At 42.9% G+C, this 21,164-nt stretch overlaps 1 protein-coding gene across 5 annotated transcripts in view; it reads right to left on the reverse strand.

Moving 5' to 3' along the window:
- PPM1A (protein phosphatase, Mg2+/Mn2+ dependent 1A) overlaps positions 1 to 19,747 on the reverse strand; it is a 32,985-nt gene extending 13,238 nt beyond the window's left edge. For 2 of the 5 annotated variants that reach the window (XR_015698337.1, XM_087727617.1), the window contains exons 1-2: positions 19,375 to 19,747; positions 1,629 to 2,479 (exon numbers count right to left, since the gene is read on the reverse strand). Coding sequence is in view for 4 of the 5 variants with exons in the window: in XM_087727617.1 (XP_087583743.1) it covers positions 1,629 to 2,462 (834 nt within the window). In the remaining variant the exon portion in view is untranslated. The remainder of the gene's footprint in view (positions 1 to 1,628; positions 2,480 to 19,374) is intronic. The other 3 variants (XM_087727595.1, XM_087727609.1, XM_087727602.1) reach the window with 3 other exon arrangements.
- Between the last annotated feature and the right edge of the window lie 1,417 nt (positions 19,748 to 21,164).

Genomic DNA, 21,164 nt, shown 5'->3' on the forward strand with positions numbered 1-21,164 from the left:
TTGCTTGGCACCTTTGGGATACCGCTAGGTTGGTGCGAGGCTCTGTGCCCAGCTGAAGAGGGCGGTTGCCAGACGGCTGCTCTCTTGCGAGCTGGCTCCCAAAGAGCCGGGCACAGCCTCATGGTTAAATGGCTGAGAAGCCATGAAGCAACCACACTCATGAGCAGCCACCTGGCAAACCCTCTTTCCAGCCGGGTACAGTGCCATTCACTGATCTATGGGTATCGCCAAGCCGCGGGAGCGCCTGTTCGCCGCTGCTCAGCTCCCGCGGCTTGGCACCTTCGAAATGCCAGTGAATGGCACTCTGCACGGCTGGAGAGGGGGGTTATGCAAGCAGCTGTTCCGCTCTCTCTCACGCGCCTCCCAGCCTCATGATGCCCTGGCCCAGTTCTCTCTGCAGAGGAAGATACCTTCGCCGGCGCCGCATGGCTTTTTCTGTGGCTTCCAAACCGAGTCTCCCGGCAGTGGCCGCTCTGGGCGTATGCTCTATGGTTGTACACTCTGCTGGCAGCTGGCCCAAAACCATAGAGCGTATGCCCAGAGCAGCCAGTGTCGGAAGACTCGGTTTGGAAGCCGCAGATAAAGGTATGCGGTGGCAGCGGCGGAGGTACCCTGGTTCTGCGGGGAGAGCTGGGCCTGGGCATTGTGAGGCTGGGAAGTGTGTGAGTGAAAGGGGAACAGCTACTCGCATAACCCCCCTCTCCAGCCATGCAGAGCGCCATTCACTGGCATTTTGAAGGTGCCAAACCGTGGGAGCCGGGCGGCGGCGAACAGGCACTCACGCGACTTGGTGATACCCCTAAGTCAGTGAATGGTGCTGTGCCCGGCTGGAAAGGGGGTTTGCCGGGGGCTGCTTGTGAGCGTGGTCACTTCATGGCTGCTGTGTTGCGCTGCTGCGACAGTGCAACACAGCCATTCAACCATGAGGCTGTGCCCGGCTCTTTGGGAGCCCGCTCGCAAGAGAGCAGCTGCTTGGCAACCCCTAAACAATAAATCCTCCCCTCATAATAAGGTCCAAGCCATATTTTGTGGGTAAAAAGAAAATAAGACCCTGTCTTATTTTCTGGAAAACATGGTATATCTCATAGATGATTTTTTAAAAAATTAGAAAAAACAAAGCAAATAATGAAATTCAGCCCAACATAGAAATTAAATATCGCTGCACACGCCAGCAATTCTTAGTATAAAGTTGTAGCTTCCCAAGGCTCTTAAGATTAAAAAAACAACAACAGTAAATGAACTGAAGTGATTCAGAATTCCTTATGATCTATCATACAAACAAGACCTTTGCACCATTTTTTAAAAATAAAAGTAATTTTCAAATTTCAAATAAATTAACTATCCATTTTTTACATTGTAAAATATACAAAATACAATGCAAATTCAGCAATATGTTAGCAAAGTAAGTTTAGTTTTAAGTAAACACATTATTGGCATTGTATGGTCTTAATAATGTAGAATAAAAATAACCAGGCCAATTTATTAGTTGGCAAAGTACCCCTTTCTAAATTCCACATGTGCCACAAAGGAACTCTTTCCAAGATTATATATAGCATATATAGATTTTTACCCCCATGTAAAAACCTCTAATGTAATAAAAGTGCATTTCCTATAGAACTTCTGGCTACCTTGTACAAGCAGGTGTCAACTATCTCATTACAAACTCTTTCAAGATCATCAGTGACTTCAAGCCTTGATCTGACAAATTCACACAGCTCTTCATTTCCCATAACATCCCAGATACCATCACAAGCCAATATGATGAACTGATCCTCTTCTTCTGATCTCTCAATTTCATACACTTCAGGTTCTGGAGAGACAAGCTGCTCTGTGGGGCCTTTCCCATGAACGCATTTGTAATCAAAATCCCCAAGTGCTCTAGATACAGCCAGAGATCCATTCACACGCTGAATCATTACTGAACCACCTGCATTTTGTATACGTTCTTTCTCCAGTGGATTATTTGGTTTATGATCCTGTGTAAAGAAATAAACCTTTGTATTTCTACAAAGTAAACCTCTAGAATCTCCACAGTTGATAAAGTAAGTGTGATGGGGAGAAATCAAGACTCCCACGGCTGTTGACCCGCTTCTGTCTGCACCATGTTTTTTTTCTGAGAGTAGCCTCATTTGTTCATCGATCTGCAGAAAACCTGTTCTGATTCCAGTCTTTACACTTTCCACAGATGGTGAAGCACCGCATCCTTTAAAATCATGATTGCATGTGATGTGATCTAATAAATGCTCACAGCAGTATTTGGCAACTTGGGATCCAGCATGTCCATCATACACAGCAAAAAAAGACCATCCATCAAGTCCATTGGGCAGGCCGATCACAGATGTATGTGCATCCTCCATCTCAACTCGCCAACCTTGCATGCTACTTAACCCATAGCGTAGTCCATTGCCCTGCCCTTGGGCATTGTGCTTCTCCATCTTTGGCTTGTCTAGAAAAGCTCCCATGATGTATTCTTTCAAATCTGTGGAGATAAACGTATCTGCTGTTAAACTGTCATGAGAAAGAGAGGTGGGAGGGGGATATATATATAAATAAATTTAGCCATAGGTTCCTTTATCAAAGAAAAAAGATTCTCAAAATGGAAATGTAGTAGTATAGTCCTAGTCCATTATGTTGAATCACACAATGTCAGTTGAAGCTCAACTGTTTTGCTTTTGCAGATTTATAGACTTCTGTCTTAGGCATGCTTTGTATATTTATACAAATATTTAAACTGTTACTATGGATGTATTTTATTTATGTGTCTTTTAACAAAATATTTGGAGTTAGTATAAACAAAGCAAACCAAAGTTCAAACTATTCAGAAATAAACAATGGCCCTTGCACCTTTTGTTGCGCTGAATAATAATATTTTCAGATATTTGTGTAATAAAACACAACTCCAGATTCAATTAGATCAAACATGGTATCCACACTGTAAGACCTTATGGATCATTAATGTGCCTGAATATTCACAGCTGAAAAGAAAAGTCATTTTAACTGACTGATGTTAAGATTATTACTGACTTTACAAGGCCTCAGTGATCTAATTGAGCTTTCGGTTTTTTGGCCTGTAATTCCCAGCAACCATTACCAGACAAACAATAATGATGAGAGATGTGAGAATGCTAGACTTGGGAAGACAATGTATTCTAATACCATGCCAATACTGTAATAATCAACTCTGATTTTTATAGCACCCCCTCTGTCACTTTCATCTGTTCCTATAGAATTTCAGAGAGAAAAAAATTCTGTAAGAAATGCAAATGTGATTTCCCATAGAAAGGTTTATTTTTTCAACCAGAAATTAATACAAATGTTACGGAACATATTAAAGCAAAACACATCCCTTTTCAAAGGCTAGCAATTGGCATTATCCAGCCTAGCAGGTTATGTAGGGGACTTAATTTGATCCATAAAACAGATTCACCTCTACACTTGTAGTGCAGATATTCTAATATATGGTACTGGAGATTGGGAGCCAATGTGAAACAGGAATGATGATTTAGCAGTTAAGATGCTGGGCCAATGATCTGGGAAGTTCCCTTAGTGACTCTGGGACATCACTCACTTGATAGCTTATGCTACCTCATAAGCAGGTCATTCTAGACAAAAACTTGGATATTTAACACTGCCCATTTTGCTACAGTGACACCAGGTGGCTAACATCATATAAAAACCATCAAGGCCCATCATATAAAAATCTAGAATAATATCAAAACAGTATTAAAAGCTATTACTAAAAAAAGCTGAAGTAAAAAACTAATTCACAATCATGCGAGCTGCATCTATAAGAAGTCCCATATGGGATTGTGAGAAATTATTAGTTAATCCTAGGAACCTAAAAACATTCATAAAAAGTGCCCTTTTTAATATTACACCAAAAATTCTATATATAAAATATTTCCAAGGATTGAAATGTTATCTGCTTCAAAACATACATTATGGCTAAAATATTATTTTAAAGGAATATAATCCTGTATTGAGTCATTTGATCATTAAACAGCCACAGGAAATAATTTGTAAACTGTGTTATTTATGCAAGCATTCCTGCTATCTGTAACAGGGCATTCTTCATTTAAATATTTTATTATTAACATACTCTGGCAAATATATCCAACAATATACAGTATATTGCATGTTATGATTTCATTATCAATTAAAAACTTTTAAACTTTCTGTGCAAAATGACTTGTAGCCTAATGAACATTTTTCATTATCTCTCTACTGGCAAAGCCTATTATTCATTTTCATCCTGCTATATCGTGGGTAAAACACGTTAAGAATTGAAGTCCTAGTTATAAATTTGGTAAGGCACAGCTCCTTAACCACAATCTCATAAATGGTTTGACTGCAGAAAACACTGTAAGCAAAATGAAAATGTGATTTAGTCTGTTGTAAAAACAGTCACTGTTAACCTTCAAAAGTTTTGTAATAACTGTAATTTTGTAATAACTTTATCATCAAAGTCACCTTAGAGATCAGGTTTAAGAGGACAGGTGCTCTTTCAGGACAGCATCCAGTTAAACAAAAAGGAATATAAATAAATGACAGTCCTCGTAATGATAGAATGGCAGTTGGTCTTACCTGAACTGCTATTTTTGGTGCTGGAACAGGAGGGTATTAACATGCCCAATTGGCCACAAGACTGGGATGAAGCTGAAGCCACGCCTCTGTGCTCCACCCTTGACTTTCAGTTTCATCGAAGCGAGCTCCCCCGAGACCTGAAAACAAGGCACAAAGGCGAACTCCCCCCACCCCAGCTAGATTAACTAACCTAGGACGGGAACTGGAGCTTCCTGTCCCAGCCCCAAAAATAGGAGTTCAGGTAAGACCAACTACCATTTTCTGAAGCGAGGGACAGGAGGCTCCAGTAGAGAGACCTACCAAAGCTAAGTCCCATGGGCGGGAAAACTACTGATCTGCAATGACCTGCTGTAGCACCCTATGCCCGAACGCCACATCAGTCGATGCGAACGCATCCAACCTGTAATGCCGAATGAACAGCGATGATGAAGCCCACGTTGCTGCTCTGCAAATGTTGACTATCAGAGCCTGCGAGGCCCAAGCTGCCGAGGTGGCAGCACTCCTCGTTGAATGTTGCACAGGCAACTTCTGGGCCTCGTATGCCAGGGCAATAGCTAAGTGATCCACCGACTAATGGTGGAAGACGTAACCCTTTTATCCAGCGATGAAGGTTGGAAAAACAAAAACAGTGCCTCTGACCTCCAGAAGGAAGCCGTCCGCTTCAAGTATATACGCAGGGCCCACCGAACATCCAGGCGGTGCCACTGCTGTTCATGTTCTCTAACCGGATCCGGACAGAAGTCCGGAAGTACAACCTCCTGGGAACAATGGAAAATAGAATTTGCCTTTGGCATAAAAACTGGATCTAACCGTAACACAACCCTGTTGCTGTGGAACACGCACAAACCTCCCTGGAGGAAAGCACCCCCAACTCTGACACTCGTGTAGTCGATGTGATAGCCACTAAAAAACACCACCTTAAGTGTTAGGAGCTTCAGGCTAACTGTCCTTAACGGCTCAAAGGGCGTGGCCATGACAGCCCACAACACAGTAGGGAGGTTCCATGTGGGGAACCTATGGAACACTGGGGGTCGCACGTTGGATACCTCCTTAAGAAACCTCTTAACAATGGGTAATTGAGTGAGAGAAACAGGACCCTCGCCAGGAAGAACTGTAGCAAGCATAGCAAGCTGCCTACGCATGGTGGCCAGGGAAAGCCCCTTATCCAACCCGTGGAACCGAGACCCTGGTGGGCACTACCTGGGCGGCCTGACACCAAGCTATGAAGGAAGCCCAGGTGGAGTCATAGATCCTTGTAGTGCATTGTCTGCGCGAGGCCTCTATGGTCCTGATCACCCGTAGCGACCTTCCCTCAGTTGCTCCCGTTCAATCTCCACACGGCTAGTTGCAGTCAGTGTGGCTATGGGTGAACTAACTTCCCCTGGCACAGCTCTATTTCTCCCTCTGGAATCCGCCATGGAGGCCAGACTGACAGAGTCATGAAGTCCGCAAACCAGGCCCTCCACGGCCAATGCAGTGCTGTTCCCCAAGTTGGGAACCAAGAAAAGAACCGGGGGAAATGAGTGTTGGTCGGAGTGGCAAAGAGGGCCACCACCAGTCGTCCAAACCTCTGGCAAACACTCTGAAACAGCTCCTGGGAGAGGTTCCATTCTCCGTTGTCCACCGTCTCCTGACTCAACCAGTCGGCCTGATGGTTGACGACCCCCGTGATGTGCTCTGGCCGGATCGACCGCAAGTGCCTCTCCGCCCAGTTGCCCAGCGATGTTGCCTCGGCGTGCAGTGCCTTGGAATGTGTGCCACCCTGCCGACTGATCTGTCCTTGGCTGCCACGTTGTCGGTGAGAACCAGGATGTGATGACCCTCGACAGAGGCTCGAAAGTGTCGAAGAGCCAGGTAGATGGCCCTGAGCTCCAAGTAGTTGATGTTGTGTCGGAGCTCCTGCCAAGACCACCGACCCTGGGCCAACTGAGACTCCAGGGTCGCCCCCCAGCCGAACAAGCTGGCGTCCGTGGTGAGGACGAGGCGCTCCTGGTCCCTGAAGTTGCACCCCTGGAGCAAAGTTGGGGACAGCCACCACTTGAGGAAAATCAGTACTTGGGAGGTGGCCTTGACCCTGGCCGGCAAGCTGCTGGTGCTGGCTCTCTGGAACGGCAGGAGTCGCCACTGCAAAGTCCTGGCATGCAGTCTTGCCCACGGCACTACTTCGATGCAGGAAATTACTTTCACAAACAAGCTGGAGAGAAGGGCTATGGGAACATAATGGTCCCTGCGGACCTGCTTAACCATTTTAACCAAACTGGACCTACGGTCCGGGAAGAGAAAAACCTTTCCTGAACGGGAATTTATAACCGCCCCCAAGTGGAGGATTCTAGTGGATGGGGAAAGAGAACTCTTTTCAAAGTTAACAAAAAACCCTAACCTTTGTAGTGTGCCTATAACTTGCAAAAGAGCCCCCTTTGCCTGGCCCAGGGACACCCCCAGGACGAGGCCTTCATCCAGGTAGCAGTGCAACCTAATGGGAAATTCCCTCAAGTATGCCGCCACTATCGCCAGCACCTTGGTGAAAGACCTGGGTGCAGAAGACAACCCAAATGGTAGGGTCCTACATTGGTAATGGCGCCCCAGGAAGGAGAACCTGAGAAAGCGCCTGTGATCCGAGAGTATAGGGATATGGAGATAAGCCTCCATCAGAGCTATAGAAGTCATGTAATCCCCCTCCCGAATACCTGCCAGAATGGACTTAAGAGAGGCCATCTTGAATTTGCGGTAAACCAAATACTGGTTCAGCAGCTTCAAGTCGATGATAGTTCTCCAGCCCCCCGAAGATTAGGGTACAAGAAACAGATTTGAATAGAACCCTGACCCACCTGGTCCGAGGGGACATCTGCGATGTCAAGCAGATGTTTAATAGCCTGACACATCAGCCTGCGTTTTTCTATGCATTTGGCCAGGGGAAACAAGCAGAAAAAATTAGGAGGAATGTAAAGGAACTCTAAACAAGGGCCATGGGTGACCGTACTGAGTACCCAGGCATCTGTAGAAATTTTCACCCAGGCCTCGGAGAAGAGAGCCAGGTGAACGCCAATGGGTGGGGGTCGGGCCCGACCTATTTGCCCCGGCGGTAAGGGTGACCACCTCCCCCTCGAAAGGGACGCTTACTCTGTTGTTGAAACTGAGGCCTGTCCCTATTGTAACTGGGGCTCGGGCTGCCTCTCTGACCTGGGGGAAGAGTACCTGCTCTGCTGAGCCTCCTGTTCCTGAGGCCAGTAGGAGAGCTTGCGGTAGAACGGAGTGGGCTTTTGCTCTGCCTTCTAGGCCGAGGTGGGTAGGACTTTTTTCTTATTCTTGTCTTCCACGAGGAGCGGGTCAAGAGCAGGTCCGAACAGGGAGCCCCCATATAGTTCGCCGACGCCATCTGCCACCTTGACTTGCTGTCTGCTTGCCAACTCCGGAGCCAAAGAAGACGACAAGAGGTGATGGACAATACCATAGCCCTGGAAGCAAACTTCATGGCATTCAACATGGCATCTGACAAAAACTGAGCCACCGCCACTAACTTGTTCACGTCCTGGTGCAGCCGCACATCTTCCGGGGGAATGCACTCCTGGATCTTCTCCATCCACAAAATAGCCGTGCGATTGAAGAATGAAGCTGATGCCGCAGTCTTGATGGCCCAGGCCGCAAACTGGAACGTCTTCCTGAGCGTCATCTCCGCCTTTCTGTCATCCACCTTTAGGTTGTCAGTCACATCCTTTGCTACCGGAGAAGCAGGAGACGCCAACGCGACCACAGGTGGATCCACAGTGGGCAGCTGCAAGACTTGGGAAAAATCTCGCTTAATATTATAAAAACGCCTATCATTACTGCTAGGGTTAGGGAAAACTGCAGGCTTCTCTCATTGTTTCTTCACCACTTTCAGGAAGAGGTGAGGAGCAGGAATCTCGTCCTTAATAGCCTTGGGCTCAGAGAAAACCAGGCCCCGAGGTTTCTTTGCTGCAGACCCCTCTGTAGCCTCCTCCTTAGCTCCATTTCTGGCTGCTTCCTTACTCCTCTCCCTCTCTTCTATCTGTGCAGTAGCATGTGCCTTGCTCAGGAAAGATCGGAATAAATTTGGGGGGGGGGGAAGGCCAGTAAAGGCCGGAGGTTCCGGTTTGGCGTCCTCAGACAGCTCAGAATCCCTTTGGGCCTTCTCCCCTGACACTGAACCTTCACTAACCAGAGAAGGGGACGGGGCGGCTCACTGGAGCGGAGGTAGGCGTGCCTGAGAGGAGCTAGTCCAAGGAGTCTTGTTTTGATCCGCTACCTGAGCTTTAGCTGCCTGCTGCTGGAAGCCCGCCGCAATGCCAGAGGAGATTGCCCTTTAAATAAGGCTCTGCGACCCCCTGGGAAGATTATCCACATCCAGGGAATCCCAGAAGGAATTCCCAGGATCCTGAGCTGCCTCAGTCTGGGGAGCCAGAATAGGCCTAGGCAAGGCCTGATCCCCTGAGGAATCCTCATGAATACAGGAATCCTCCAGATCCATTTCCTGGTCTTCCAAGGAAAGGGGTGCTGATGGAGAAAAGTTCCTCAAAAACGTCCCTAGGGAATCCGGGGAGCCCGGGGGGGGGGGCAGGAAACCTACCTCCCCAATGGAGATCTAGAGCAAGAGGGAGAAGCGCTGGGCCTATCCTGCTCGGCCCTCAACTTCTCTGCTCTAGAGAAGGTCTTGGAGATGGCTTTGTGCCTCCTAAGCTCATTCCTCTGGGTGGCACGTGAGAGATGAGAGGCAACAGCAGCCTTTTTAGCCCTGGCAGAGGCAGTGGGGCGCTGCCTGGAAGGACCCTCCCGAGGGGAACATGGGGGTGAAGGGGACCTTCCCACCTCCTCCACTATCTTTGCCATGTGGGAATAGTACTCACCCTCCTTGCGAAGCCTCCAAATCTTCCTCTTCAGCTGCACAGGAAATGGAGAGAATAAGCCAGGGCAAAAAGAAGGCTGTTCCTCTCCATCCAGGCAGCCCCTATATCAACACCGAGTACGGTGTGGAGTAGCGGCTGCTGCTGAGGCTTGCCTCGGCTCCGGACGCCCACGTGTCTTCCTGCAGCTGTGCGGTTCCAAAAAAGCCCTCCGAAGGGACTCTTCGCACCATTTCCAGCTCTCTAGAGCCGCTACGGCTCAAATCCAGTGCCGAAGACTTCAGCCAGCGTATTTGAGCGACGGGAGGTCGTGGGGCTGGAAAGCCCGAACCCGCAAGCCTCCTGATTGCCCCGGGCCCGAGGACCGGCGCTATGTGCTCAGTGGAGTCCAAAATGGCCACCACAATGCCGATCAAGCTTTCCCAGCCCCCAGCAATTCCAAACAACCTGCTTAGTGGCTAGGAAGATAACCACACAGAGGTACTTACTGGCCTTAGCAGGGAGAAATTTTCCAGAGGCTGCAGAGGCAAGGAGGGTTCAGTAGAGATCAATTTTGGAGGAGAAAAATTAAATAGGTCTCATTTTTTGGCCGGACTGAGATGAAACTGGGAGTCAAGGGTGGAGCACAGAGGCGTGGCTTCAGCTTCATCCCAGTCTCTTGGCCAATTGGGCGTGTTAATACCTTCTACTGGATCCTCCTGTCCCTCGCTCCGGAAAATATAAACAGTGAGATTTTTGGGGGAAAAAACATGCACTTTTTAAACTATACGAAAATCCATCTTAATTTAGGAATGACCAAGTCTAATTAAAAGTTGTAGTAACAAAAAGATACAATGAAGATTTACTGTAATCTCTCTTCAAATGGGATAAATGTAAACAAGTAAAAAAACCATGTGCATGGTAGCTAAAAATAAACAAAAACATCATATAGTCCAATGAGGCTTGAGGTGACAGTAGCTTTGTGGAAAACCTTTGTAGGGAAGAAAATTGTGGAAGGTGAGAGAAATGTTGGAATGAATGTAACTATAAAGTATGTTTGGACTTAACTGAAAATAGAGAATATAGATTTATTTCAGTACATAAAAAAGACTTAGGCCTTGTAAGTTAACATGAACCACCAGCACAGTGTTAAATTGCCCCTGGGAAACTAGATATAGATCAGATATATACTTAGTCAAATTAGCTGGAGAATTAAATGCTTTATTTAAAATCACTACTGCATTCTTGTGATATGGTGCTTCAGATGCCATAGATATCAATGCAATGTGAGTGCCCTAAATCAAGCTAACCTCGATTTGTCTGGAACTTGAAAATGGTAACAGGTTTTTTTGTTTCTAGGGAGGGGGATGTAATTCCCTTTCATCAATTTCCAGTAGGATAGATATTTTTGTTTCAGATAATATACAATGGAAGTTTATAGAGTATATTATTCCATAGATTTTCACATAAATCCCTTTCCCTACAAAAGTCAACAGGAATTAGAACCATATCCCCTATGAAAGGCTTTCTTATATCAGGCAGAGAGTAGATGGAATCATCTTTATGAATTTATTTTGTATTTTTAATTGGTGGGAGGAAGATGTTAAGGGACAAAGTAGATTTATTAAATCTGTCAAAACCTAAGGGACCATTCTAAATTCTCCTTCTCCAAAAAATGAAAAAAAAACCTGCAGGCATTTATTCTGAAACTGTTACTTATTCAACTTGTGTTTGTTAATATTTTCTTTTATTAACAGAGCGGAAGCTAGAACACAAAAATGGAAATTAATTGTCAATGCTAATAGACCCTATGAATAAAGAAAAAACAAAAAAATAATGAGGAAAGGATGAAATCTATACTTATTAAAAATGTCAAATGGTAATTGTAAAATAAATATTTAAATCAGAAAAAAACCTACTTTTACAGAACAAATCAAAATCAAGTGCAACTCAAGAATTAAACTATTTTAAAGAGTGGAACTACAATATACATGTATGGGTATGTATATTTACTTTCAAGTCAAGTAATATTTTATATTTCGAATGAACTAATGTTTTACATTGTTTCACATTGCACAATTAACTTAGGAAATCTCATCTTAAGAGAGAATTACAAAAAAATAACTCACTGGTTGGTATTATACTGAACATGTACAGACGATCATTTCAAGTTTGTCTTCACTAGGAAGAAATGAGCAAGGAAGGCCATTACTGATTCTAGTATTCTGTAACATAATTATATATAATCTGTTATATATTTATATTCCACTGATAAACAGTATTTCTTAATATTCTTAATAGCAGTTTTAAAATTATTTGAAAACCACTACCATGTTTTCTTTCATGCTTGACTAATAAACAGGATTGGAATAAGTTACCTTGTATGAGCCGAGTAGCACTTCCTTACCCTGAAAGAAGTGTGTTAATTCCACCAATTCACATTGTCAGTGGCAGTAAGAAGGGGTCGTCACTACTTTCTCGGTGCAACAATTTATTTATTTTTAATCTTCATGATAATCTAATCCAATAAGATCCTTTTAAACTACGGCAGCCCCTATGCCACGAGACAGTGAATTCTATCTCTGAAATTCTATAATCACTACAACTAAAGAAAACAAATGTAACTACCTAATTTTGAAGTTCAAACTACTGTTACTGAACTAGTGTGAAATTTTCTACATCTGTAAGCCATTACACACACAAAATTAAAAGGCAAGAAGGATAACTGAACTCCATTCATCCATAATTTGAAGAAGAAATAAAATTAAATTAAGCTTCTCTAAAAAGTTAAACAGACTTGGTGTTTGTTTGTACTTGCATGGAAGACCAACATGGAGTCCAGTATAACTGGTTACACAGGAAAGTAAAATATTGTTCCAGAAGGCAATGGCAAATCACTTTAGCACCATGCCAAGAAAACTGATGGATAGTCTACAAAAGCCATCCAAGTTCATATGATCTTATAAAGGTGTATAAACTGGAATCCTTTCTGGGAGGTTTCTTTTTCTGAACATAAACTGTACTGAAACTAAATCTCATAGTTCTGAAAGTTACCAGAATTAAAAGCTGGGTGCCAATTATTATTACCCTGGAAGCAGGAATTGCTATACCAGTGATGGTTAACCTGTTTGGTGCTGAGTGCCCAAAGCATGTGCATGTGTGCGCTAACAAACCCTCAAAATGCAATGTGAGTGCCACAACCCACGCGTTCCTCCCGGGAATGTATGCACATCCCCACACATTCAGGGGGGCCTGTGCCCCATTTTGGCTTCCAGGTTGGTGCAGGTGGCCTTTGAGGTCCAAAATGGGGGGGACACGCATGGATGTGTGCAAACTCCCAAAATGCAATGCGAGTGCCCTACTGCATGCGTACAGGCATCCTCTGCATGTGTCCCACCCCTGCACATGCATGGCAGAGATCCGAAGACCATCTGACTGGCGGGAGGCGCACAAGCACACACAATGGAGTTGGGCTTGGGCAACGGCTGGCATGCTTGCAGAAAGGGCTCTGAGTGCCACATGTGGCACGCGTGCCATGGGTTCCCCATCAAGTGCTTATTATATTATGCTAGTGTAATTTAGGTGAGATGGATAGTGCAGAGATTGTATAATTAAGGACAAGATTACAAATTAAGTGTAATACAGTGTAACAAATCAACACCACTCATTTAAACAGTATGATTCCATTCTTTAGTGCCTATTGAGCAAGGTATTTTTGAATCACTAAAATTTACATTTTTCTAAACTACACAATATATACCACATAGTAAGAAATATTAGAATTATTTTAGATTTTGTTTTTAATATTTAATATTAAAATACTAATAAAACCCTTTTAGTTAACAACTTGATTTACTATAAATAGCATCTGAACATTGTCTTAAAAACACACATATAAACATCCATGTGTAGTCCAACAAGCATGGGAGCATGTAGTTGGAATTTGCTATATTAAACTATTAATTATTATGTGTGTAGAACTATAGAGAACTGGCTTCATGATTTGTCACATAGGTTTTTTCTGTGTGATTTATTTGTTTGTTATTTATACTTCAAGACAGCAAGCTATTCCAATTATTTAAACTATAGTAACTTTAGATTCTATACTAACATTACAGGTACAATCCATAAAATAAACTGAAATAGGTTTTCTGTGATTTGCTGATATACAATGCTAAGTTAGAAAGGTTTTAGGAGCTCATATGGTTCAGGGGACCAAATGTCTTTAAAAGTATTGAGAGAATAAATAGTTCAGTGGCTGACTCGATTGTTTCCATAGGCCCGTGTTGGCGAACCTATGGCATGCATTGCACAGGTGACATGCAGAGTCCTTTCTGCCGGCATGTGAAGCATTGGCCCAGTTCAGCTCCACTGCGCATGCGCGCGTGCCTCACACTGGGCAGCTGGTTTTTGGGTCTCTAACGCACATGCATGGGGAGCACGGGGGAGGGGGGAGTGCAGTCACCCATATGACTGATCTGATTTTACAACCATTTTTGTGGTAGTCATTAAATGAATGCTGTTGGTTTTAATTTAACCAATGGTTTGCTATGAGATGGTATTGCAGAACACTGGAAGTAAATGCTTTTTCAGCAAAACTGTCATATAAAGAGGTCATGTGATGAGGGGATGCTTCAAATGTCCATAAATGTGGGCTGATTATAGAGCATCTGACATGCAGTCATGCGACCACAGGGGTGGCACAGCCATTAGAACTTCAGAACCAGGTTGCAAATAGTCTCACGTAAATCCATTGTAACTCTGAATGGATACCGTGACTAATCATAAGTTGAGGACTACCTGTAGAAGTGTGATCCCATTACTGAAAAACATTAATCTGGTTGGCCCAATCCAAAATTCTAACTTGTTTTTAACTTATCCTAGTTTAACTGGTATGTCATCTGGATATGAGTTACTCAACAGTTGACTCTTCCTCTGAGCATGTACCATAGGTAATTAAGAATGGCTGAAAAGTAAAACTATTTCTGTGACAGCATCTCTAATTCCATTTTTCACCCTATATTACAAAACTCCGGAGTGGGAGAAAGATTAGGATTTCTACATCCAGCATTTAACCACAACTTGATTGGACGCCATGGATATTTATTTTTATGAAGCAAAAAATGATTCCTCACAACTCACAACAAAAATGGCTGAAAAATTAGACAGGGAAAGGTGAATACAGCTGCCAGAGATGGTATTCCATGTTGTCTAGGACATACATCATGGATAAGTACAGTCTAGCATTAGGTGCTAATATGTCTGTAAATCTTAAAGATTATGGTTAGAAGTGAAAATCCTTACCTCCCATAGGATTTGAAGCTGTCACTGATTATCTCAAATAACAAACATAAATAAAAAATTGAACACCTGACTCTAGTGCTTTATGCTACTTGTGTAAACAGAAAAATCTCCACAAACTAAAACCAGATTAGAACACATCCTATTCAGTCCCTATATTATTTCCAAGATAATTCATCCAACCAAATTGCTTGTACAACCAAAGTCAAATGTAAAGTGCCAAAAACCTTATTTTGTTCTGAAAATGTATTCTGTTAGACATTTTTAATGTAAGACAGTTACAGTCAGATGAATGGTCTAGATCAGGGGTGTCAAACTCAATTTCATTGAGGGCCGCATTAGAGTTATGTTTGACCTTGGTGAGCAGGGGTGGGCGTGGCCAGTTTGACATCACTCATGTTGGAGGTGCCTGTAGTAGCCTGAGTGCACTGCCAGCAAAAAACGGAGCTTGGGAGGACTGCGAGCTCTGTTTTTGCTGGCAGAGGCTCTACAGGCTGGTCCTTTGCTGTTTCCAGGGCAGCCCCGTGGGCCAGAACTAAGCACCCCACGGGCTCGATCCAGCCTGCGGGTCTTGAGTTTGACACCCCTGATCTAGATGCATGTCTAGAAAACTATATGAAAGCCTGAATAAATCAAAGTTTGAACAAAAGTTGGTAAATAGGGAGTGTGCTGATTTTAGATCTGATAAAATCATTAATCTCCTAATGTAATGGAGTTCAACTACTAGGCTTCCAGTGTAAAAGACAGAATCTGTATTTTACAGATTTTTACAAAATCTCATTCCAATTTCACATATGCGTAAAATCCCATGCAGGTTTAACTAACATTCTGCTTTAATGAATACCCTCTCAAATTATATTGAAAGTTTACTTGTATGCAGCTTTTAAGGAAGTCATTAGTCTCAACCTCAGTTTCTCATATGTATAATGGGAACTTTTCCCCACTCTGAGTATAGTGAGAAATTAAAGAAAGTAAACCATTCTTTACATTTCAACTATTAATTAGGATCCTTTATATTAATTCTATTTTAGCAAGTAAACATTAATAAATCTTGATTGCCAATGTTTCATAAAGTTTATGAAAACCATGTATGATTTTAAAGGGTTGAAGTGGAATTTTCCAGAGCTGATATTGCATTAAAGACAATCCTGCTCCATTGGGTAGAAAATATTATTCTGCCATGCTTAGAATTAGCCTTCATCAATTGCACATATAAATATTATTTTCTTTAATTTCCACTATCCTCAATAAACAGAATATTATTCTTTCACAGACCTATAACATTAATCTGCAAGTAAAACAATAATTACTTCAACCTGCTAGTTGCTGAAAATTTGCCAATGTTATATCTATTAGTTAGATTACCGTAAGCTGCTTTTATGGGAGCTGTACTTGACACAAAAGGCAGCTGCTGTTCAGCATGCTGACCAGCACTAGTTGGTATCTTATTTTGCCAGAGCTATACAGGCTGCTAATAAGCTTCCAGGCCTGATTCAAAGTGCTGATGAGGGAAAGCTTGGCCTCTTGCTAACATCAGTACTAGTATTCCATCTTTATTTTGTGCACTACAAAATAAAATACATAATGCTTCTGCTTTTCTCCAACATTCTCATGAGCTGAGCCGAGAGTGAGTGGCTGGCCCAAAACCATCAAAGTAATATTCATGCCTAAGAGAGGACTAGAACTTACAGTCTCCTGGATTCTAGTCCTACAACTTTAACCATTGCATCAAATTGTCTCTCTTACCATGTTTACAACTTTTCCAAGAACACTATACCCATTCTACTAGTTCTGAGAGAAAGGATGCTTTCTGAGGAACCATGGGGGAAGCTGAGAGCTGAAAAATGCATTCAGATGTTGCAGCCCCCTTCCATGCCAAGAGCAGGCTCATGAGATCAGGTAAAACCCCACCCTTTTGTTCTGATGGAAGATGGTAAAGGCAGTTCTCATGCAGAAAACATTTGGATAAGTAACCAAAATTAGAAGTAATAAAATTATGATTACTATTTTTAGTTTTTATCTGATATATCATAAGTGCTTTACTATATCTATTTAATTCTCCTTCCAGAGATCAGGATAGTTTGACGTTGCTGGTCTTTCGTAGGGCCCTAAAGATTTGGTTCTGTGCCTGAGCCTGGGACGCCAAGTGTGAACGGGGACCTGTTTTTCAATAGTCTTAGTTGTTTCTCTGCTGCCCACATTTTATATTTTATAGGAGGTTTTTTATTTTAATTCTGCTTGCCACATTGAGATGGGTGGGCCATATTAATTGAATAAAATATTTTGCAAGCCACCTAGAGTTTCTTCAGCATACAGCACATACATTAATATTTTATTCATTTAATATCTATACCTAAGTGACTCTGGGCAGTTTACAACATAATAAAACCATATAAATACATGATTTAAAGAATATCTTAAAACAGGTTCAAAACATGTTAAAATACTTTCTACTACAAGCCTATACTCTGATATGAAAATTCATTCTGAAGCTTACTCCGCTATATAAAAACCTCTTTATTTTAAAATATCAGCACCAGAACTGTGTAGATTATATAATCAAGGTGTATAAAAAGAACACTTCTTCATTCAGCATTCCAGCTATCTCAACTTTTCAAAAAATATTTCAGTTTTAAATCTAAGACAATATTAAGCTATAGGAACTACATATAATCAAATCCAGAGATAAGATGATACCTCTATACCTCAGGGTGTCAATATGTTTTATTTCTCCTCAATGCTAAAAGCTACATTAACACAATATATATTAAATGCATGCAAGTGTACTTGGGTTGTACTAGTATAAAAGACACAAAATTTGACTTATATTAGGTAGACCAAGATAAAGTCATGTATCCTAAATTACAGAATTATATTTAAAACAAGACTACCTGACGGACTTCTAAAGAATAAATTACATCTACATACATAGATTAAAAAAATACAGATTACATTAGCAGAGACTACACCAAGCCACAGTAACTTGTACAGTATCTTAAATTTCAAAATGACTGCTAAAAGGGTACCTTCCAGGCTTTTAAAGAATTACAAAGTATCTACATCCCATTGGGCATATTCTGTCACCTGAAAATAATGGTGCCTACAGCCTCTATTGACTATGCCAAATATCATAAAAAAGAATTTTATTTCAATTTTTTTTTGTTTCATAAATTTCTCCTTCCCATTTTTTTTAAAAGGGCAGTAATAAGCTATGCAATTAGGACATGTAAGGTATATTGCTTTATAAATATTGTATGTTTGAATTTACTCATCAAATTGGATCAAGCACAAATCTTATCTTATAGTATATGGAATCTTCTAAACAGTTATATCTGTCTGATTGACAGAACGCTTGCAGCAGGAGGGGAAAGTATGCTTTTAATCATGCTTAATAAAGCTTAGCAGACAATGAGTTCTTCGCCCACTTCTGTCTCTCCAGAGAAAAAAACAACATCATGCTACGTCATCACTGGACTGAGTTGACAAGAACAATGAACACAGAGAAATCAGATCCAAAACAAAGGGAGTCTAAACTCATTTAAGAACTTTCTACAACACATGTATGGAAAACATCATAAACAATTAGCATACAAAGCGTAGCTGGAAATGTATTATACTAAAATGGAACCGGCTTTTCTTCTAAACGAACCTGCCTTTGAATGCATTTATAACTTTTGCAAGATGTACTACATTTGAATATTGCTAAAATGTGCTTTAGACACACACACACACACACATATATATATTTCTTGTTTGTTATTTCATATATATATGCCTCCTACACACATTTTAAAAACCTATGCAAATAATGGCATCTGCAAAGCTGCTCTCCACCTATAATACCTGTACACATTTCAAAATATATTCTGGACTTGTAGTTTTTAATAGACATAAAGTTTACATATATATATTTCACACATACGGGGAGCAGCAGTTTCTACATTTTTGCCTGGTCTTAACCAAGATGATGCCTGATTTCAGCATTTTTATTCCAGATCACCACAGCGCCTTACCAATTATACACTTTTCTCTTTCAAAAGCAGGCAGGAAGGGGTGGGACCGAAGCAAAAAGCCACCCCAAACTGAAGGCACGCATGTTCCACCTCTGTCACTCTATTCCCTAAACTTCATCGTTTTCCTGCCGGCTGCCCTTACCTGGGCCTGGAAGGTACGGTCTTTTAGTTTATTACTTTTATTAAAGGCTTGCACAGAGCAATAAATCCTCAGTGACAACGCAACGCGCGGTTCCAAACGGTATCAATCCCATGATTAACGAGCAACAACAACAACAACGCAATCAAGGTGAACAATATGATACGATTCTACAGGGGAGAAGAGAAGCCGCCGGCACCACCTACACACAACACACACACAGAGAGAGAAAAGCAGTGTAAGCTGCCCTGACGTATCAAATTCCCTTAGTGAAGCCGCCCATCAACCCCCTTCTCTCCCAAACGCCAGCTGGGTTAACAAGGTGGGGGGGGGGAATCTGGGATTACAATGATACCGACCCCCACCCCCACCCCCACCCTCTATCCCCACATGCACAAGCAAGTCTCGCTTCTAGGCCCCGAGTTTCCAGGCGGTGGCGGCGGCCTCTACCTTCTCACAGGCCTTGGCGCGACCTCTGCCACCAACCGCAGCGGCTTACCTTTCAGCCCAGGCGAGCCAGGAGGAGAGGCGGCTATCAGAAGAAGGGGGTTGAAAGGACAGCACTGGAGTAGGCCGGGCCGGGCCGAGCCGGCGAAGGGGGCTTCGCCTCAGTTCATTCGCACGGCAGAGACGACGACGACAACCACGGCCGCAGAGGCTGGGGCTGCTCCCGCTGCTCCTCCTCGTTGCTCCTGAGGAACCGAGCGCTCATCTCTCCTGCCTGCCTGCCTCCTTCACTCTTCCTCCAGCTTCTCTTTCTCCCGCGCCCCCTCCCTCCTCCCCGTAAGCCTTTCCTTCTCGCGGCGGCGTCCTCCGGGCTGCCTGCACGCTCAGCCTCCCACGACACCCCGCTTCTTTTCCTCCTCCTTCTCCTTCTCCTCCCGCCCTCCCCCCCCCGCCCCGCGCCGCTCGGCTCTTCGGCTCCTGTAGGCAGGCGGACTAACAAGAGAGCGAAGATGGCGCACGCGCAGCGGAGCCACCCTCCCGCGCGCGCGCGCGGCTTGGGCGAGGGGGGACGGGACTTGGAGGAGACCGGGACCGAGCTCGGGTTTGGTTTGGTGCGCATGCGTCCGGCATCGAACGCCCTCCAACGGAGGCCGGGGGTGTGTGCGCGCGGGAGCCGTAACGTTTCTTTTTAACGTTCCTCTGAGCGAGAGGATGCGTTCTCCGCCTGGCAGCCGAGTCTCTCTCACTCTCTCTCTCTGTCTCGGGCGGGCAAAAGTCAACTATCAGTCGTTTCTACTATGCTTACTCTTATTCTTACTCCCTACTTTAATATAATGCATTGAGAACCCGGATGCTCAGATCGACGGGGGAGGAAGAAGGAAGAGCTGATGCCTGGCGGATTGGGGGGGAGGAGACCTTTGAGTGATGCCTATGACGTCACTCCGGTTTCTTCCTGGGCCTGCAGCTTTCCAGGACTGAGAGAAAGTAGGTCGCAGAGAGCATGAATGAGATGCTATCAGCCTCATCATTTCCATTATTAATGCTGTTGTGTCGGCTTAGCACAAAGAAAACAGCACCCGGAAATTTGCTGTTACATAGGGTGCAAGAACCTTTATAGGCAATTTTTGACGCTTGATCTTAGCCAAAAGGCCAAGAAGCTGCAAGAAAAGACGGACTTAATTAAGAATCAGATCAGTCAGCAGGGGGAGCTTTCTAATGACATCAAAACATCCCCAGAGGTGTGAAACGGGGTTGTACAATATATTACCCTAATCGTGGTTCAATATTTATATGCATTCTTTAATTTAAAGCTTTCATTCGTGCCCTTAAACTTGCTGATAGAAGATTCCCAATCTTTGTTTATGTAGATGATGTATTAATATTCCCCCAAACTGAAAATGGCCTGAAGCATGTACTGAAAACTGTCAAGCTATTATAAAGATAAGTATATGGTTTTATGATAAAACCAAAATTTTAGTTTCTTTAAATCAAAGATAGAAATACAAATGATCAATCAAAAATAACACAGCTGAACAAGTTAAACGGTGTGTATATATATATATATATATATATATATATATATATATATATATATATATATATATATATATATATATATATATATATATATATATATATATATATAATCTATATCTATATCTATCTATCTATCTATCTATCTATCTATCTATATATATATATCGCCAAGACATCTCCAATTCTACGCGGGAGAAAACCCGAACAACTAGAGACCTACATACTAACACCCGCGAAAACCTCAGAAAACATTATATATATATCTACCTACCTATATATATATATAAGCTTTGTCTTTCAAAATAA

This window comes from Thamnophis sirtalis, unplaced genomic scaffold (assembly GCF_051295495.1).
Source record: "Thamnophis sirtalis isolate CommonGarterSnake01/CBP01778 unplaced genomic scaffold, rThaSir2_p1.2 scaffold_1, whole genome shotgun sequence".
Taxonomy (NCBI): Eukaryota; Metazoa; Chordata; class Lepidosauria; order Squamata; family Natricidae; genus Thamnophis; species Thamnophis sirtalis.